We start from the raw sequence: 16588 nt of genomic DNA, 5'->3' as shown, positions 1-16588 counted from the left end.
CTGCAGTTACAAATGGAAGCTATGCCAAAATACAAATTTTGGAGTTACATTTAAACACAACATAAGATTTAAAACAGATTATCAAGTGATTTATTCATAAATGATTTCCCCCAAGTTTTAAAGTACTGTTTGACTTCATAAATAAGGATTTGACCTGCTGATATTTGCAGACAGTATAAAGTTTGTTCTTTTGAATATGCAGTAACCATAGTGATTCTTGTGCAGTGTTGGGCCAATTATTTTCAATAGCATTCATTTGATATGTAAAATACTTCCTGGCACTACTCATTATCTTTTTATAGGAATATATACATTGTCTTTCCAATTTGACTGTAAGCTTTTCAAGGGCAAGTTTTTCATCTCCCCCATCTATCCATTCTCTATGAGATATTATGTGCTTAATAAATGATTGCTGCCTTACCTTTTTTCAATCAAATATCAAGAAAAACATTTTTGATCGTATCCCCCTAATTTATGCATCTTTACAAATTAAATACATGTACTACTGTACTGATGACTTATACATTTTAGAATGTATAAAATAGAAATTTTAAAAAGATGAAATAAAGATAAAATTACATTTGATTCTAGAGTCAACAGGGAGTCACTGGAATTCACTGAAGGGAAGTAACATGGTTAGGCTCACACTTCAGAAAAATCATTTTGCCAGTTGTATGGAGAATGTATTCAAGACGGGAGAGACTTGAAAGTAGGAGACCACTGAAGAGACTACTACAATAGTGAGAGATGAGGGTTTGAAAGAAGGTAAAGATGGAGGCTATGTGATGCAGTAAATAGAGCACTGGCCCTAGAGTCAGGAGGACCTGAGTTCAAATCCGACCTCAGACACTTGACACTAGCTGTGTGACTTTGGGCAAGTCACTTAATCCCAACTGTCCTGCCTTTACCCTGCAAAAAGCCAAAAAAAAAAAAGGAGGTAAGGGCTGTATGGGTAGAAAGTATGAGACAGCTGTGAGAGATATGGAGAAGTAGAAATGATAAGATTTAGCAACTAATTATTCAATCAATAGGATATGTGTGGTAAGAGAGAGATTGAGGAGTCCAAGATGACACTGAGGCTGTGGATCTGGGTGACTGAGGATGGTTCTCTCAAAGAAACAGGGAAGTTCAGAGATTAAGGTTTGTGGAAACGACAATGGAATGAGATGTCAGTGAGGTGCCCTTTGTCCCACCCAAAATTAAAATAAAGGAGGGACATGGACCTCTTGCTCCGGTCACTGGCCTGGGGCACAGTCTGCCTTTCTAGGCAGGCCTGTAGCAGCTGTGAGATTATCTGGAGGAAGAGGATGTGTATTCTGGGGGCCAGAGGGGGTATAGAATCTTCCCAAAGGATCTGCTGTTGTAGCTGTCCAGTATGGCTCTTACACTGGACTCAGAAGAAGGGAAATTGGGAGTTTACATCAAGGGAAAAGGGAGCATGGGGAAATGTTGGGCATGAGGGTAGGTGCTACCCCTTTACCAGCTATCATGGGAAGGAAAGCTCTTAAAGTCAGCACCTAGTCCCCTTGGCATTGGGCCACAGAACCTCCCTTTCCCCTTCTTTGGAAATGATTGCCCTGGATTGTGCAGCGCTGTACTCTACATTCCTGACAAACTAGACTACTTTTTACCTAAGAAATATACATTGTTGTATCTATATCTTTACTTCTACAATCTTAGAGCCATTTTTGTCCCTTAGATAAGCTGTTGAGCTGGGGAGAGTGCCCCAGAACCATGAGGTTTCTAAACAGCTGAAGAATTGACTTTCAAAGCCCTTAATAAAATGACAGCTTCCACCCTTTCAACTCCTTATATATTTTACTCTTCTCTCCATCTTCTGCTTCTGTGCCACTGGACTCCTTGCTGTTTCTTACACAAGACACTTCATCTTCTGAGTGTTTTTGACAGCTTGTCCCTCATGCCTGCAATGCTCTACCTTCTCATATTCATCTCTTAGATTACCCAATCTCAGCTAGAGTCCCACCTTCTACAAGAAATCTTTCCTCATCTACTTTAATCTTAGTGTGTCCCTCTGAGACTACCCCCAATTTATCCTCTCTATATATCTTAATTGTACATAGGTGTTTGCACATTGTCTCACCCATTAGGGCTGATGGATCCAGATGACTTTGGAGAAGAGAGTGAGGCTGGTGATTTTGCATAGCCCTGCTGCACTTAAATCCAAGTTGAAGGACAAACCAGTTTGAAGGACTAACTGATTCAGTGACTGTTGCTGAAGCAATGGTGGAGGGAGGTACGGTGGTGGTGGTGGTAGGGGTTGAGAATGTAGCTAAGGAAGAAGGCAGTATGCCCAAGACTAGTCTGCTACTGTCCCCAGAGAGAGGACCAGATATGGGAGGAAATGTTAAATTTGCAATACTGAGGCAAATGCTCACCTCCTTTGCCCCAGCTGCAACATGAAATGACCTCTCTCCTTCTTATTACCTATTATATCTTTAAAAGCCAACTCAAATGTTTCCAAGTACTTGAAACCTTCCCTGATATTCCCAGTTCACAAAGGCCCTTCAGACTGTTCCACAATGCTCTAATGCTCTTCTCATATAGTAATCTGTGCTATAGCTATCATAGGTATTAGAACTATTTGTTTGTCTTTTCCCCCTATAAAACTCCATAAGGGCAGGGATCCTGTTTCATTTATAGATTTTTTATTTCTCCCAGCAACAAGTACAGCATTCTTCAAGGAGAAGTTGCTTAATAAATGTTGAAGCAATGAAAAGATGGATAGTCATGGAACTGACTGATTTTAACTTTTAAGAACTTCTGTTTTTGTTTCTACTGAAGTCTGCACTAACTCTTGAATATATCCAAACAATTGAATGTCCTTTTCTGTGACAGATATACTTGAGCCGAGTATATTGGACTAGACTATTCTAGGTATACATGAGCATTTCCTATGGGCCTTTCAGTTAACATTTTTATTTTGGGGCTTTCCCCCCATAGCCAGGGGAGGGCGTTATCCCAAATGTTTTGGTTTTCAGCTTTAGTAGCAGCTTTAAGCTTTAATAGTTTAAAATTACACTAAGATATTTGAGATAACCTGTGTTGAATGGCAGACACAAGAAAATTTAGTCTAATAGCCTGACATCAAAGAACAATGCCCAGCCAATTGTGAAGGCAGCTCAGCCTTGGAAACACATAATTGGCTATGGAACATCTAATCATTTAAATATATTCCTAATAAAAAAGTTATGATGGGCAAAGCTAAGAGAGTATGAACAATTTTTATCTGTAAAACAGAATGAGAATTGACATTCTTCCCATGGGGGGCTTCAACTCTATGATTATAAGTGGAGGAAATTATCCAGATAAATATAGTAAAAACCTATTTTTGCCTTTTCTCTGGGAACTTCAGGTAAAAGAATTAGATCTACATTTCAAGTGTGACATAGATAGCATTGACCATAAATACCTAGGATCACTGGTAAATTTATGCTATAATCAGACTCGTCACTCACCTTGTGGATTCAATAAGACAGTATTCATCTAAATACTGTAATCAGAACTATACCTGCAAATTCAAGGGGGAATATATATTTTTTCACATTTATCTTTACCTTTAAAGTATTCATGTCATTTTCTATCTGCTTCAGCAAGATAAGCAAATTCTTCCAATTATAGGTCAAGGTGGCCATATTGCTCTTGAACTTGATTTTTCCTGGAAGTTAGAAAATCTAGTCTAATGCACCCTTTAAGCAGAAGTCATAGTTAAAGCCAGCGTGGGATTGGATTTGTAACCTTAAATATTGTTCAGAACCCAAGATTCTTGTGCAAAAGGTGACCATTGTTGACTTGAACTTCATTTCTGGAGTATCAGATTTGTTTGGTCCTAAATACACATAGGAACTCAATCAAAGTGTTAATAAAGACAATCTTCTATTTGAAAGGGGTGCTACCCCAGTAAAAAGGTATAGAGTGGTTCAGCATATAATAATGTCTGCCCATACTTAGTGGTATAGATAGAAAGCAACTATATTCTGGAAGAACAAATTATTTCTATTCTTGAGTCACAAGAAATTAAGCCATATTACCCATCCATTTTAAGGGTTAGTGTGTAATCAGTGGCACTGAATTATATTTATAATAAAAAAATGCTTTCATCCCAGCAATTCAGCTGAATAGATTATCTGTAAAATTCTTGCCAATGTATAAGGTAATGCTTTTGGTAAAATTTTGGAAAATTGTTCCTCAAGTTCATCCCATGAAGAATATATCAATGTACACCAAAATTACGTGGCATAATAGTCTATTATTTTTCTCTGAATCTTAAAATGATTGAAAAGTCTTTTTTAATTATAACATGCCATGTAGCTACTTAGTGAAGTAATTAAAATGATCAAAATAATATTGTAGCTTATGAACTGAATTACCTATTTCAAAAAATGCACCATAAAATATTATTCAACTCTTACAGAAAACCACAGTGTGGTTTTACTTAGAATACAGTTAGAGATTTTGAGTCCAGCATCTTAAGAAGGATATAATACAGATGCAAAAGTTCCAGAGAAAGATAATTAGAGTGAGCAAAGGAGTGGAGTAACTTTCTATATGAAGATTAAAACACTAATGTAATGAGTGTCTGGCACATGACACAGATCCTAACAGCTTGCTTAGCTGCTGTAACTTCTCTATGTGGAAGATACTTGGAAGCTGATTTCTAGGAGAATTGTGATTGATGACATTTAAGGGAAGTGCTTTGGAAAGACTGGAACATGTTTGCAATCCACAGCTGTTTCTGGTTAGCTAACCCTAGGATGAAGAGGGAGGCTCTTTCATGAGTTTCTGAGGTGTTCACAAAGAACTACTAACATCAGTCACCTCTTTTATTCCCCCTTACTTGCTTTTGGGGTATATCAGTGACTCAACACTCACAGGGTATGGTGAAAGAACATTCTATAAGTGGAGAGGGCCCTCTTCCCCCTGAAACAACGGAAACAGGCTTTGGTCATTGGACTTTTCACTTATTCTTTCTGATTCTAGGTGATAGGAGTGAAACCTCTGTCCCTGGGAATTTAGAAAAGTTGAGAAAGTGAGCCACAGGAATCAGAAAATTGTAATACCAGTTAGGTTTTGTTAGCACAGCATTGATGAATAAGGAATAATTCTTGAGAGTGACCTTTGGTACCCCATCCCAATAATATCTGAGGCAAGGACTAATCCCGCAGAGCTTTTTCCTTTGGATGTGTACTCAGTGGAAGTGATGCTGCCTAAGAATTGAACTAATATTTTAGCCTACTCCCTCAGAGGAAAGGGTGGTGGTGAAGTAGATAGAGCACTGGGACTGGATTCAGGAAGACCTGAGTTCAAATTTGGCCTCAGATACCCTCTAACTGTGCTACTCTGAGCAAGTCACTTAATTTCTATTTGACTCAGTTTCCTTAACTATAGAATGATGACAATAATAGCTGTACTTCTCTATGTGGAAGATCATATTTGTAAAAGTGCCTGGTGTTATATAAAAATTTATTCTCTTCCCTTCCTCACCTTTCCCAGTAACCAGGAAAGAGCATGAACTTTGATTTGGGGGGGGGAGGTTGTGGGGGAATGGTGTAATTTATTTTTGCTATTTCTTGCTTTAAGTAAATATCCCTTTATAAAATCTAACGGATATTAAGTGGTTGAACAGAACTGGGATGCTAATCACAAGTCTCTAACAAAGGGGAAATCCAGCTGGTGGGGGCTTAAGATTATGCATGTAGAGAAATGAGAAATTCTAACCCAAGATGGTACCCTATGATCCTTAGGGAGGAGCAGCCTGTCTGTGGGTGAGAGGTCCAGAAAATACTCTACAACTCTAGCAATCTTCAGTGCTCTAGATAAATGAAGTCAATAAGGAATATTATCAAAGTGTATACAATAATGAAGGTCTATACCATATTATTTACCAAATCTTTCAGTATGGCAAGGAGTAGGCTCAAAAGAGCCTTCATAACAACAAGGGGCATGGAAAGTAAGCTTAATGTAGTAGGGATACATTAGAGCCCTCATTATCACATGAAATGGTATATAGGCAGACCCCAAATTGATTTTTAAAAGCATTTTGATAAATTCATAAATGAGCAAGCTGTGGCTTATGAAGGAAAGCTGGAGACAGTTAAAATATTTCCTTAACATTTTAAGGACAATGAGACCTGGCTAAGAAAAATTCCCTTAGTGCCTCTTTCCAAATGAAATGCTGGGGTAAAAGGGTTATTGCCCTTGACCTGGGACAGAATTCTTAATACTCTTTTGTTCTTCTGTACTGCAGAAAATACAACACATAAATAGGGCACTGACACTGAAAAGTAATGTTTTGCAAAAATTTCCTTAATACAAAGGAGACATAATTGCTTCCTAAGTCAAATTTGTGCCTGCTTCTCCTACATATGCTTGACTATATATGTCTACAGGTTTTGTGGGGAGAAACCTCTCTCCTTTCATTTTCAGGCTAGGAACATGCCTGTTGAATGCAAGAAAAGAGTCACAGAGCAGAAGTGGTAGTGCAGATGCCAATGGTCAAGTTTTTAAGTGTTTCCTTGAAGTCACATAAAAGTTATTATATAAAGGGCAGTGCAGGACTAGCAAGAGGCTTTCCAAAGGCACACTTAGATAGTTCACAGTGCTTGGCTTCAGTGGGAATAGAACAATGAAGGAATGTTATTTATGTATTCTCCCAAGCAGCCAAGCCTCAGAGAAAATAGCTATTTTCCCTTCACCCTTTTTTCTTTTTTTATTCCATTCCCTCATAACCAGAATTCTTTGGACCATCCCAGGTCTTTACCCCTTCCTTGTGAGGTCTTGGAAGATTAATTCTTAATCCAGTGGCACCACCCCTGCCAGTAGACAGAAAAATTTAAAGCAGCTGTTTCTCTAGAGCAATTAAGAGAACAAAGTATTGAACCTGTGGTGAATGAATCCGTGGGGAAAAAAATCTGTTAATTGCTGACTACGTATGAAGCACTCTGCTAAACATTTAGGATAAAAACTAAAATAAAAAAAAGAACACATTTCCTGCTTTCAGGGAACTCCCTTTTTTTAATGAGGAAAGATAACACAGTGAAAGAGAGTTCAGTTGCAAGGCAGATGGGAAGACCCCAAGGGCGTAGATACAAAGCAGATAGCAAGGCCTGAGAGTCCTTAGGATGTATCAGGCGGTTGTCCCACAGGAGGAGCCCACCACTATTGAGAAGAATGGAGTGAGTCTATAGGTCAGAAGAAGAGGGATTCTAAGTTCCTTCTGGCAGGGGTGGAGATAGGGGATCAGTGTCCAGCTAGGAGAGGTAGGAGAAAATGGCACTGACTGGAAGGGTGGTGGTGGGTTAGGAGCAGGGGTTATGGAGAAGATAGTTCTTTTGGGTGCCAATTTTAGCTGGGGTCCTTTTGGTGCCAAGAAGAAAGTCAAGATGCAGTCAAAAAGGAGGTTGCAGAATTTCTTCCCCTTCTAGCCAGTACGTCAGAGCATCAGATGACCCTTTTGAGAATATGATCAAGGGTCAATTAATTTTCACTGACTATTGGAAAGATAAGCATTATTACTAGAGTTTTGTTTTTTAGTCCTGTGAGAAAGATACATTTATAGACTTCATGTGTGCCTAAAAACAAGCATGTCTGAAATATCTTTTTCTTATTTTATTTTCTTTATGCCCTAGGATATTTCACAGGAATGCCCCGTTCAAGGGTAATATGGGCCTATTTTCCTCTTTGTGCATCACAAAATCAGAGTTCTGAAATTCAAAAGGCTTCCTGGGTCATAAAAGAAGGGCAAAAAAGAAACTCCAAAAAGGTCAAGTAATAGCTCCTAAAAACTCCTGATCTTTATTCCATTCTTAACTAGCATTTGTCTATTCAGGTTGTACTATATCAACATGGGAATAGTGATAAATTGCTTTTATATTGTTCTTAGGTCACCTTAAGTATGTGTTTTCATTCTCCAAATCTAAAGCAAGCTCTTCCTATTTCTTTTTTATCCTCTGAGATTAAAGTGTAGTGCTCTGGTGATACTGGTTGTGCAAAAAATTCTTGATATTTTATGACTATGGGTCAATCATTAGTCAATCAGCATTTCTTAAATACTTAGTCTGTGCCAAGTATCCTGCTAAATGTGGAGATACAAAGAAATGCAATCTGCCCCCTACCCACCACCCCTTTACACTTAAGGTGTAAGAAGACTAGACATATAGGAAGGAGCTAGGCTATGAAAGCTTTTGAAGGCCAAAAAGAAGATTTTTCTATTGGATCTTGGAGATAAGAGTCAATGAAGTTGACTGAATGGGAGGGTGGGGGCAATAAAGTCTGACTTAAGGCAAGGAAACCAATGGGTAACCAGTTCTTCTCAATGGTTCTTTGCTAAGACAAAAAGATGGGAGAAAGGAATAGAGTGGTTTTTTTTTTCAATTACCTGGAAAAAGTTTTTCTTTTCTAAAAACCTACACAGCCCCTTCTCTAGAGATATCATAGAGGGCAGCATGGGGCCTTTTTATTTTTTTAAAGGCATATATTTTATAGATGAAACTTGAGCAGCTTCCCAGGGTACCCTCAGGCAGTACAAATTTCCTGAAGGTCACTACATAAATTATAAGGTTAACAAATAAGGCTGAACACTACAGCAGACCTCACAATGCCTCCAAGGTCACAGGCTATCCCAGGATAGGACTAGGTGGTGGATGCTTAAAATTTTTACTTAAAATAATCTGATGTAACCTAGAGTCCTCATATTACAATTTTTGTTCATTAAGCTACAGGAAGAAAACCAGAAACATATGATGAAGGCATTATACTATACTGTACAGTAATTTAATTTCATGATTTGCTATCCTGGAGGTAGAGTTAAATGCCAGGGAGGCAAATGAAGATTATATTGAGGCAGATATGCTTTTAAGGTCCTACTGTACTCTATTAACATAACCATTCAGTACTGATGTTTAATCTACTGATAGAGGGCCCTATTTAACCTTAATATTCTATAATTAGTGAAGAATACCCTACTGTGAAAAAGATTTCTTTTTAAGCTTCTCAGACAATTTGGAATGCTTTCAAAATCACTTGAATTTAAATTGCTTTGCAATAGTGGAAAGAAGCTTAAATTATTTGTGTTTGAGGTTTTCATTTCAGGTCTAAATTACAGTGACCACCAAATTTAAATTCTGAAGTACATGAAAATTGGTTTCATTTACTATCTAAATGCAGTTGCTAGAGATTAGTTCCATAACCAAACTCCCAAGCATTTTTAGATAATTTAGCTAGATTTTGTATGTATGTATGTATATATATATATATATATATATATATATATATATATATATATATATGAAGTATCCTCTACAATATTATGCATTTTTACACTTACTAAAGTTTGCATTTGATTTTGCTTGCTATATATTGCTCTAAGTATTTTCTTTTTTACTTACCAGCCTGGAGTGAATTTCTTTGGCATACAGTGGGAATAAAAATTCAGACTCCCCTTCCAGACGGAGACCATCTTTTGTAACACGCAGGTGCCCCATTCCAGTCTGTCAAAAAAAGAGATTTTTATTTTTGTTTTTAATTTTCATCACGATTCATTTCTCAAATTATGAGATTCAACTAGGTTTTATTTTTCACTTTTTACAACCTATGTAGTGAGGATAACTGAGTAAAACAATGACTGCTTTCTCTAATCCAGAGGCATTATGTCTTCCTGGTGTCTATTATCTAAGATATAATGTAGAGACTGCCAAGACTGATCAGATTTTCAGCCTTTTGCCTATTTCTGCTGATTCATGTGGAAATAGAATGTTTAATCAGAAGAAACATGTAATATATTTCTAGCAGGAAGATGAAATGAAAAGACCATTTGTGGGAAATGTAGAGTCACAAATGGTCTTTTCATCTTCCAGCTAAAAGTCATAACTTTGTACATAAAAGGAAAACATAGGGTATGGAAAGGCAACATCATGTGAATGCTGTCAAAGAATGAGATTTGGTTTTCCGGACCATGAATTGGGATACACCCAAAAGAGGAGTTCATAGCAGGGGATGGAACATATCTTGTGAAGACCAGGAAAACTATGTTAGGTGAGAGACCTATCAAATTGATCAAGAAGCCTTTATACTGAAGTATGAAAGAGGAGGGAGAACATTTTCTCATTGAACTGTAAAGAAAAGCAGATTGGCAGAGGTGACAGAAAAAAAAGCTGGAAAAATCTCGCCTTAGAAGTAGGAAGACTGGGGTCAAATCCTGCTTCTATCCCATACTGATTGTTTTACCCTGGGCAAGTCACTTAATCTCTTAGTGACCCAGGAAACTCTTCCAGAATAGAAGCTGCAGAAAAGTTGCTGGAGTACATGGTAGAAGTTGTCTCCTCATGGGGAAGACTTATACCAGTGAAATCACAGATGTGGAATAAAACAAAAACAAAAATATTACATTCCAGAGGACAAGAGGCTTGACACAGAACAATAGTGGAAGGAGTGCCTAGTAAATACCAGAAGGAAATAACTGGGAAAAGGATTAGATAGACTTCTATATCCTATATATCTATATATTTATATATATATATATATACTTTATTTATAATTATATATAATTATAGCATTGATTATAATTAAATTATATAATTATAATATTTATATATATTATTTGTATATATACTTTATATATATCTATATATAAACATGGTAATAAATGAAATAAACTTGAAATGTTAGCACAAGGAGATAAATATGAAGTATCAATAGGACTTGCCATTAGACTTGTGCCTGGAAAAAGGCAACGGAATGGTTTGCCTTGTAAACAAGCAACTCTAAGAGAGAGTAGAAGGAAGAGCAGTGAATGATCTGCCATGTAGGCCATTAGACACCAAGTGGGAGACTACTGGTAGAGTCTATATATCATGTGAAAAGTCAGTTTTAAACAAAACAGTACCATGCCATATGATTTTAATACACCTAGAAGTATAAAATTTCCAAGCCATTTGACTTATCCCAATGTACACCATTTAATCATACCTCATTATCTGCAGACTCTGCAATGGTTATGGAGCTAAAAATGCTACAGATTTGAATAAAGGAGAGAGTATGAAATTCATTAAAGCTTAGTATTGATCTAGAAGGTTCAGACTCTCATTACCTGGCGAATTCATAAGAAAGTCATTCAACTGTGGCAGGACTTTGGAGATTAATTTCTATGGGAAGAGGAAAGTCTTCAATGACCTCCTAAAAAGAAGGGTCTTTCAATGATGGAAAAATTAATCCCTTACATGTATAACTTTAATACATAGTAAAGGAGAAAACATTAGAAGATGGAGTTATATGCCGGGAACATGGGGATAGATTTAGAAGAGGGCACATGATTAGAGCTAGATTTGAGCTATCATTAAGATGGAGAGAACAGTTGCGGCCAACAGGGCTGCCATTTAAATTGCATCCAGGGTTTTAAACAATGCAAGTTTCACCCCTGCCCCCATGGTTGAAAGGACAAAGACTGATCACTTTTGCTGGGAAGTATTGTGATGTTTCTCCATCACTCTTCCCTTTTTCTAGCTTCTCTTTCCCTTCTCAAGGACAATGACGTCTTGCTCAAAATTTTCCTGTTTTTTTTTTTTTTAAGTTATGTTTATACCATCTATTTTAATTAACACCAATGTTGGCTAGGTAAATGATTGATCCCAACTATTATTGTTGGCTGTGTATTTGATGATTTATAAAGAGGAAGCTTAATACTCTCATTTAGCTGTGGGTACTACCTGGCCCTGTTCAGATAATACCTCTCTTGCTACCAGGCATGACATTTCCTCTAGGCACTTCCCTCACCTCCCTCTCTACAAAGAGATTTCTTTGCACACACATGGGTAGGAAAACAATGCATAGTATGATGTAACTTAACAGCAATCACCTAACAACTATTTTTGAAGGCAGAAAACTGGATCAATTCTTGTCCCATGTTGGCAGATTTATTAAAATAGGAAACTGATGTAACTAATTATTCTCTCATTTTGTTCCTCAGTCCCCCCTCAAGGGGGAAGGAGTACCTCCTGTCCTAACATTCAGATAGTGACTGTCTTCTCTGTTGATTCATTTCTCTCTCATACTCTGTTAGCTACTGCTCTACTTTTCTCTCTTCCCTCCCCTTGACAAATAATGAAGCACAATACTAGAAAAGTAAGAATCAATCCTTTAACTAGCTCATACTGGGAATAATTTTAGCAGAAGGTCAAATATTAAAGAAAAAGACATTTTTGGAACAAGAACTCATTCTCTTTAGGAGGGGAAGAGAGCAGAGAAGTAAAAAGGAAAAAGAGGGGGAAAGCAATACCATGCTCATCCTCCTCAACAAACTTCATCAGTCACAGTCTCTCCTTTTGGGACTGGGGTGGGGTGGGACAAAAGTTTAGGCCCCTGGTTGCCATGGTGGGAATGGCCACAATAGCAAGTACTCTCTCTCCATGTCCTTGGCTCAAATTATGTACCCTGGTACTTCTTCCCACTCTGTATTCCAAGTGCACATATCCATTTTGTGATAGCGTCTCCTTAGGTGAGAAGAAGCAATGCTATCTCTCTGAGACCTTTTCCCCAAACCTCACGAATCTAGGTGCTGAAGATTTTTCTCAGCCCCTCAGAAATTGGTCTACAAAACACTGCTACACAACAAATAATTTAACAAACACTTATCATAAGCTTTCTATTGGTTTGTTCTAGGGCACTTCCTTGTCTTTCAGCCTACTTGAAATGTGTCTCAAGAAATTAGTTCATCCCCACAATGGATTTTTAACTTCAATACCAATCTGCCATCCTTAATTCAATTCAACTTATTCAATTTAATTCAACAACCATTTATTAAAGCTCTATTCTTAGACAAGGTACTCTTCTGGATCAACCTGGGAACAGAGAGTTCTTACTAGGACATCTCCATAATAAACCCCCTGCCTGTCCCGGTCTGAATTGTTTCTCCTTTTCAACAAATCAGTGTGTACTGTCTAGGCTTTAGGATATTCTTTTCTTTCTAGCATATTTCTCATCCACAGAAACCATAGAACCAATATTTTCTTTTCTGCTTCATGTAGAGATCGTTCACCAGCTGTATAACTTACATGCTATTATCAGCTCCATTTCCAAAAAAATATTTAAAAGTATGAGAGATCCTCTTAAAAGCATTTTGAGCACATTGGGTCAGCTAATATTTTGAAATGTTGACTGTATTCAGGAAACTACACTGAATGCTGTGTGGAAGGAATACTAAGGTAGGGAAAACGTATTTCCTATCTTCAAGTAACTTATGTTTTAGAGACAATGAAGATGAGATAACCACAGAACACTTTATAAGGAAGTATATTTTTTTATGAATCTGCAATTTATTTTCTGGGAATACTCCCTTCACAATGCAGACTGTACCCTTCCACACCATCTATCTCATCCTGGGCCATTCTTGTCCATGTCCTGCCTTGAATCTTCCATAGAGTATCCAAATAACACACTCTAGAACTTCCTATGATTCTTTTAAGGTCTCAGGAATACCAACATAGCATTCACACTCACTCTTGCTACATAATCAGGCCACTTCTTTCCCCAGTCATTTGTGTCCTTCATACACACCTTATCATCCTTAGTAATATAATCAAACTAGTCACTCCCACTATGGGTCTATCCCTGGGCCTTCGGGTTACTTGTAATTTTGATTCTTTCCAGGTTATGACATGTCAAGATTCCTACATCTATCTACACCCCTAGAAGACTAATGGTATTTTGTAGCAGCAAGCAGTTTGGGCACTGCACATTTTTCCAATGCCATATGGCTTAATATTTCACTCCATCTCAGGCTCCATTTGCACTATCTATTCAAGACGAAGGGGCAGTTAGGATGGTGCAATGGATAGAGTGCTGGGCGTGGCCTCAGGAGGATTCATCTCCCTGAGTTCAATCCAGCTTATTACTGTGTTACCCTGGGCAAGTAATTTAACCCTGGTTGCCTCAGTTTCCTCATCTGTAAAAAGAGCTGGAAAAGGAAATGGCAAATCACTTCAGTATCTTTGTCAAGCCCAAATGGGGTCACAAGGAGTCAGACATGACTGAAACATCTGAACAACAACAGCAACAATAATTCAAGACATTTATTGATGAAATTACTTGAGCAACTTACTGTTCTACTGCATTTCTGGGCAATCTTTTTTATTCACTTAATCTTTCAGTGTGGATGCTTAGACCAATTTTTTTCACATTGCTATGTATTTCATGAAGGGGTTTTGTAGTATTGATGAAATTAGAGGTATCATCTATGAATATGAGAATGTGAATATTCTTGTCATCAGTGAGGAATCTCTTTGCTTTAACTCTGTTCAGGATGTTACCCATGACACTGATAAACAATTTAGTTGAGAATATTTTACTATTTTATACCTCTTTTGATGCCTTTTCACATAGTAGGTTTTTAGTAAATGTTTACTGATCAATCAATTGATTCAATGTCAGTGAATTATTGAACAAAATTTTCTCCATAGTTTCATTCTGTTTTAAAGTCTTTTATAAATTTATGAATGTGGAAGCCACCATACTTAAAAAGACATTTCAGGCTACACTTTGCACATGAAGTCAATGCTTTCTGAAAATCAATAAACAATAGAAAGAATTACATCATATATTCTCTATAACTCCTAGTTAAAGACGTAACTACAAAGATGTGGTCTGACATAGCCTGTTTATTCACACAATACCGGGGCATCCTAGATACATGCATACAACATTCTTATATACATTTCTTATATATTCTTATAGACGTTTTCTAGAGAAGAATAAGTAGCCATATGGATCAATAGTTGCTGATATTTGTAACGTTATTTTTTAAAGGGAAAAAAGGTCATTGATCATTGCATGCCTTAAAACTATGTCACAGTTAGAATAGACTTTGATTGTATGAATTTACTCAGTTCTAACCATTCTCTTTGATCATATCTGAAGTTCTAATGTTTCTTTCTCATAGAAAACACAGTACTAGGTTCTTATTACTAATTAAAAAAATATCACTATAAAAATCAGCAGATCTCTTCTCTTTTATACATATTTGTTGCTAAGCTGTCTTCAGGTTCCTTTCCCCTGTTCCTTTTCACTGTTTTGTAAGGCATACTGCTCACGATATTTCAATCTCCTTCATAACATATTGAAAATGACCTTGCACTCTAAGCTGACGTTCTGGACTCCTATGTCCCTCTTCTTGGTAAGGACTTCCGTTTCTTGGGTGAGGGAAGGAATTTCAAGGGTGGGATGCCTTTGACTTTCCTGTGACATCCATTTTGTCCTGATTAAACTTCTCTATGAAATAAATGATTTAGACTCTTCCTCATCTGGGCGCCCTCCTCCTTTATCAGAACCGATATTTCACTTGAATGTGTAGAATTGGAGCTGTTATAATTGCATGCAATATCTGCTATCTATTTTTGTCCCTTCTTCTAATTTATTTACTTTGACCTTTAGTCAATTGCTTCACAGAATTCAAGTAGCTAATTCTTAAATAAGGATTTATACTTTCATAATAGTAATTTCTGTCTTTTAAGATATAGTCATTTTCATATGCTCTAGATGAGGAACTTTTTCTTCCACTAAATATTGGCACCTTCTCTACAACTTAAATTGCCCTGAGTCCAGAGATAGGAGGGGACTTTTTTGAATTTTCTTACCCTTTCTTCCTTTCCTTTGAATCCTCCCTTCATAATTCTTGCTTGACAACAATGAAATTCATTTTTCTTATTCCTTTATATTTCCTGTCCCTCCATCTTAGACAATTTGTTTTATCCCATCCTTGGCCCTGTCTCTTCTTTTGTGCTTAATGCATTTACAAAATGAAATCTGTGTGTATATGTGTGTGTGTGTTTGTGTATGTGCTTGAAATTGTGTTCAATATTTCTGTTCAGAAGATAGAAATTCACTAAATATCCATACTTCATACCCACTCTTTCATGACTACATATACTTCATCTTCTGCACTTCTATGATACAATAATGATTTCTTTTCCTTTCTTCCTCTGAATGGTTCCTTATCCCTCCCCTTTTTATGTTCTAATACTCTTAAAAAGAAACAAAATCATCCACATTTTTACCTTTTTCTCTATGACTCATAAAGATAATAGTGTTCTGAGAAGACATTTTCTTCTTTGATTTCTTATCCTCTTATTAAACAATTCATTCTTATATATTCTTTTATATGCATACCTTAATAAATTTCTCTTGGTGCCTAATCCATATACACACAACACATATAAGCATGTATTTATATATATGCATATATTTATACATATGCACACACATATAAATGTATATGCTAACTTAAATACTCAAAATAGATTTATTGCCAACCTAATTGTTTAGAAAACAAAAAATTTATAGCTTATATTAAGAAACGGTAGCAGAGATGTACTGTTGTATAGCTTTATTTTTCTTTAATTCAGAGACCATTTAAACAGTAGCTCTTTCAGATGCTTTTGAAAGTCTCTTATAACATTAAAATTCTATCATTTTACTGTTAGCTTTTTTAAAAAAATATTTTATACTTTTATAGTGTGTATTCTGTGAACTATACATGTATTTTCCTTTAGAAGGGATTTCAGTTCATTTAGATTAGTTATCC

General features: G+C 36.7%; 1 protein-coding gene across 3 annotated transcripts in view; it reads right to left on the bottom strand.

Annotated features, from left to right (window-relative positions):
- SGCG (sarcoglycan gamma) overlaps window positions 1–16588 on the bottom strand; it is a 313430-nt gene that overhangs the window by 119141 nt on the left and 177701 nt on the right. For all 3 annotated transcript variants that reach the window (XM_069080733.1, XM_069080731.1, XM_069080732.1), the window contains exon 3: window positions 9405–9506. In XM_069080733.1, the coding sequence (XP_068936834.1) occupies window positions 9405–9506 (102 nt within the window). The remainder of the gene's footprint in view (window positions 1–9404; window positions 9507–16588) is intronic.

This window comes from Petaurus breviceps, unplaced genomic scaffold (assembly GCF_028583685.1).
Source record: "Petaurus breviceps papuanus isolate PSGF00001 unplaced genomic scaffold, PetGlider_PUasm1.0 91133, whole genome shotgun sequence".
In the NCBI taxonomy this organism is placed as follows: Eukaryota; Metazoa; Chordata; class Mammalia; order Diprotodontia; family Petauridae; genus Petaurus; species Petaurus breviceps.
Note: the sequence above shows the minus strand (reverse complement) of the source record. Positions and strands in the feature narration are given on the sequence as shown.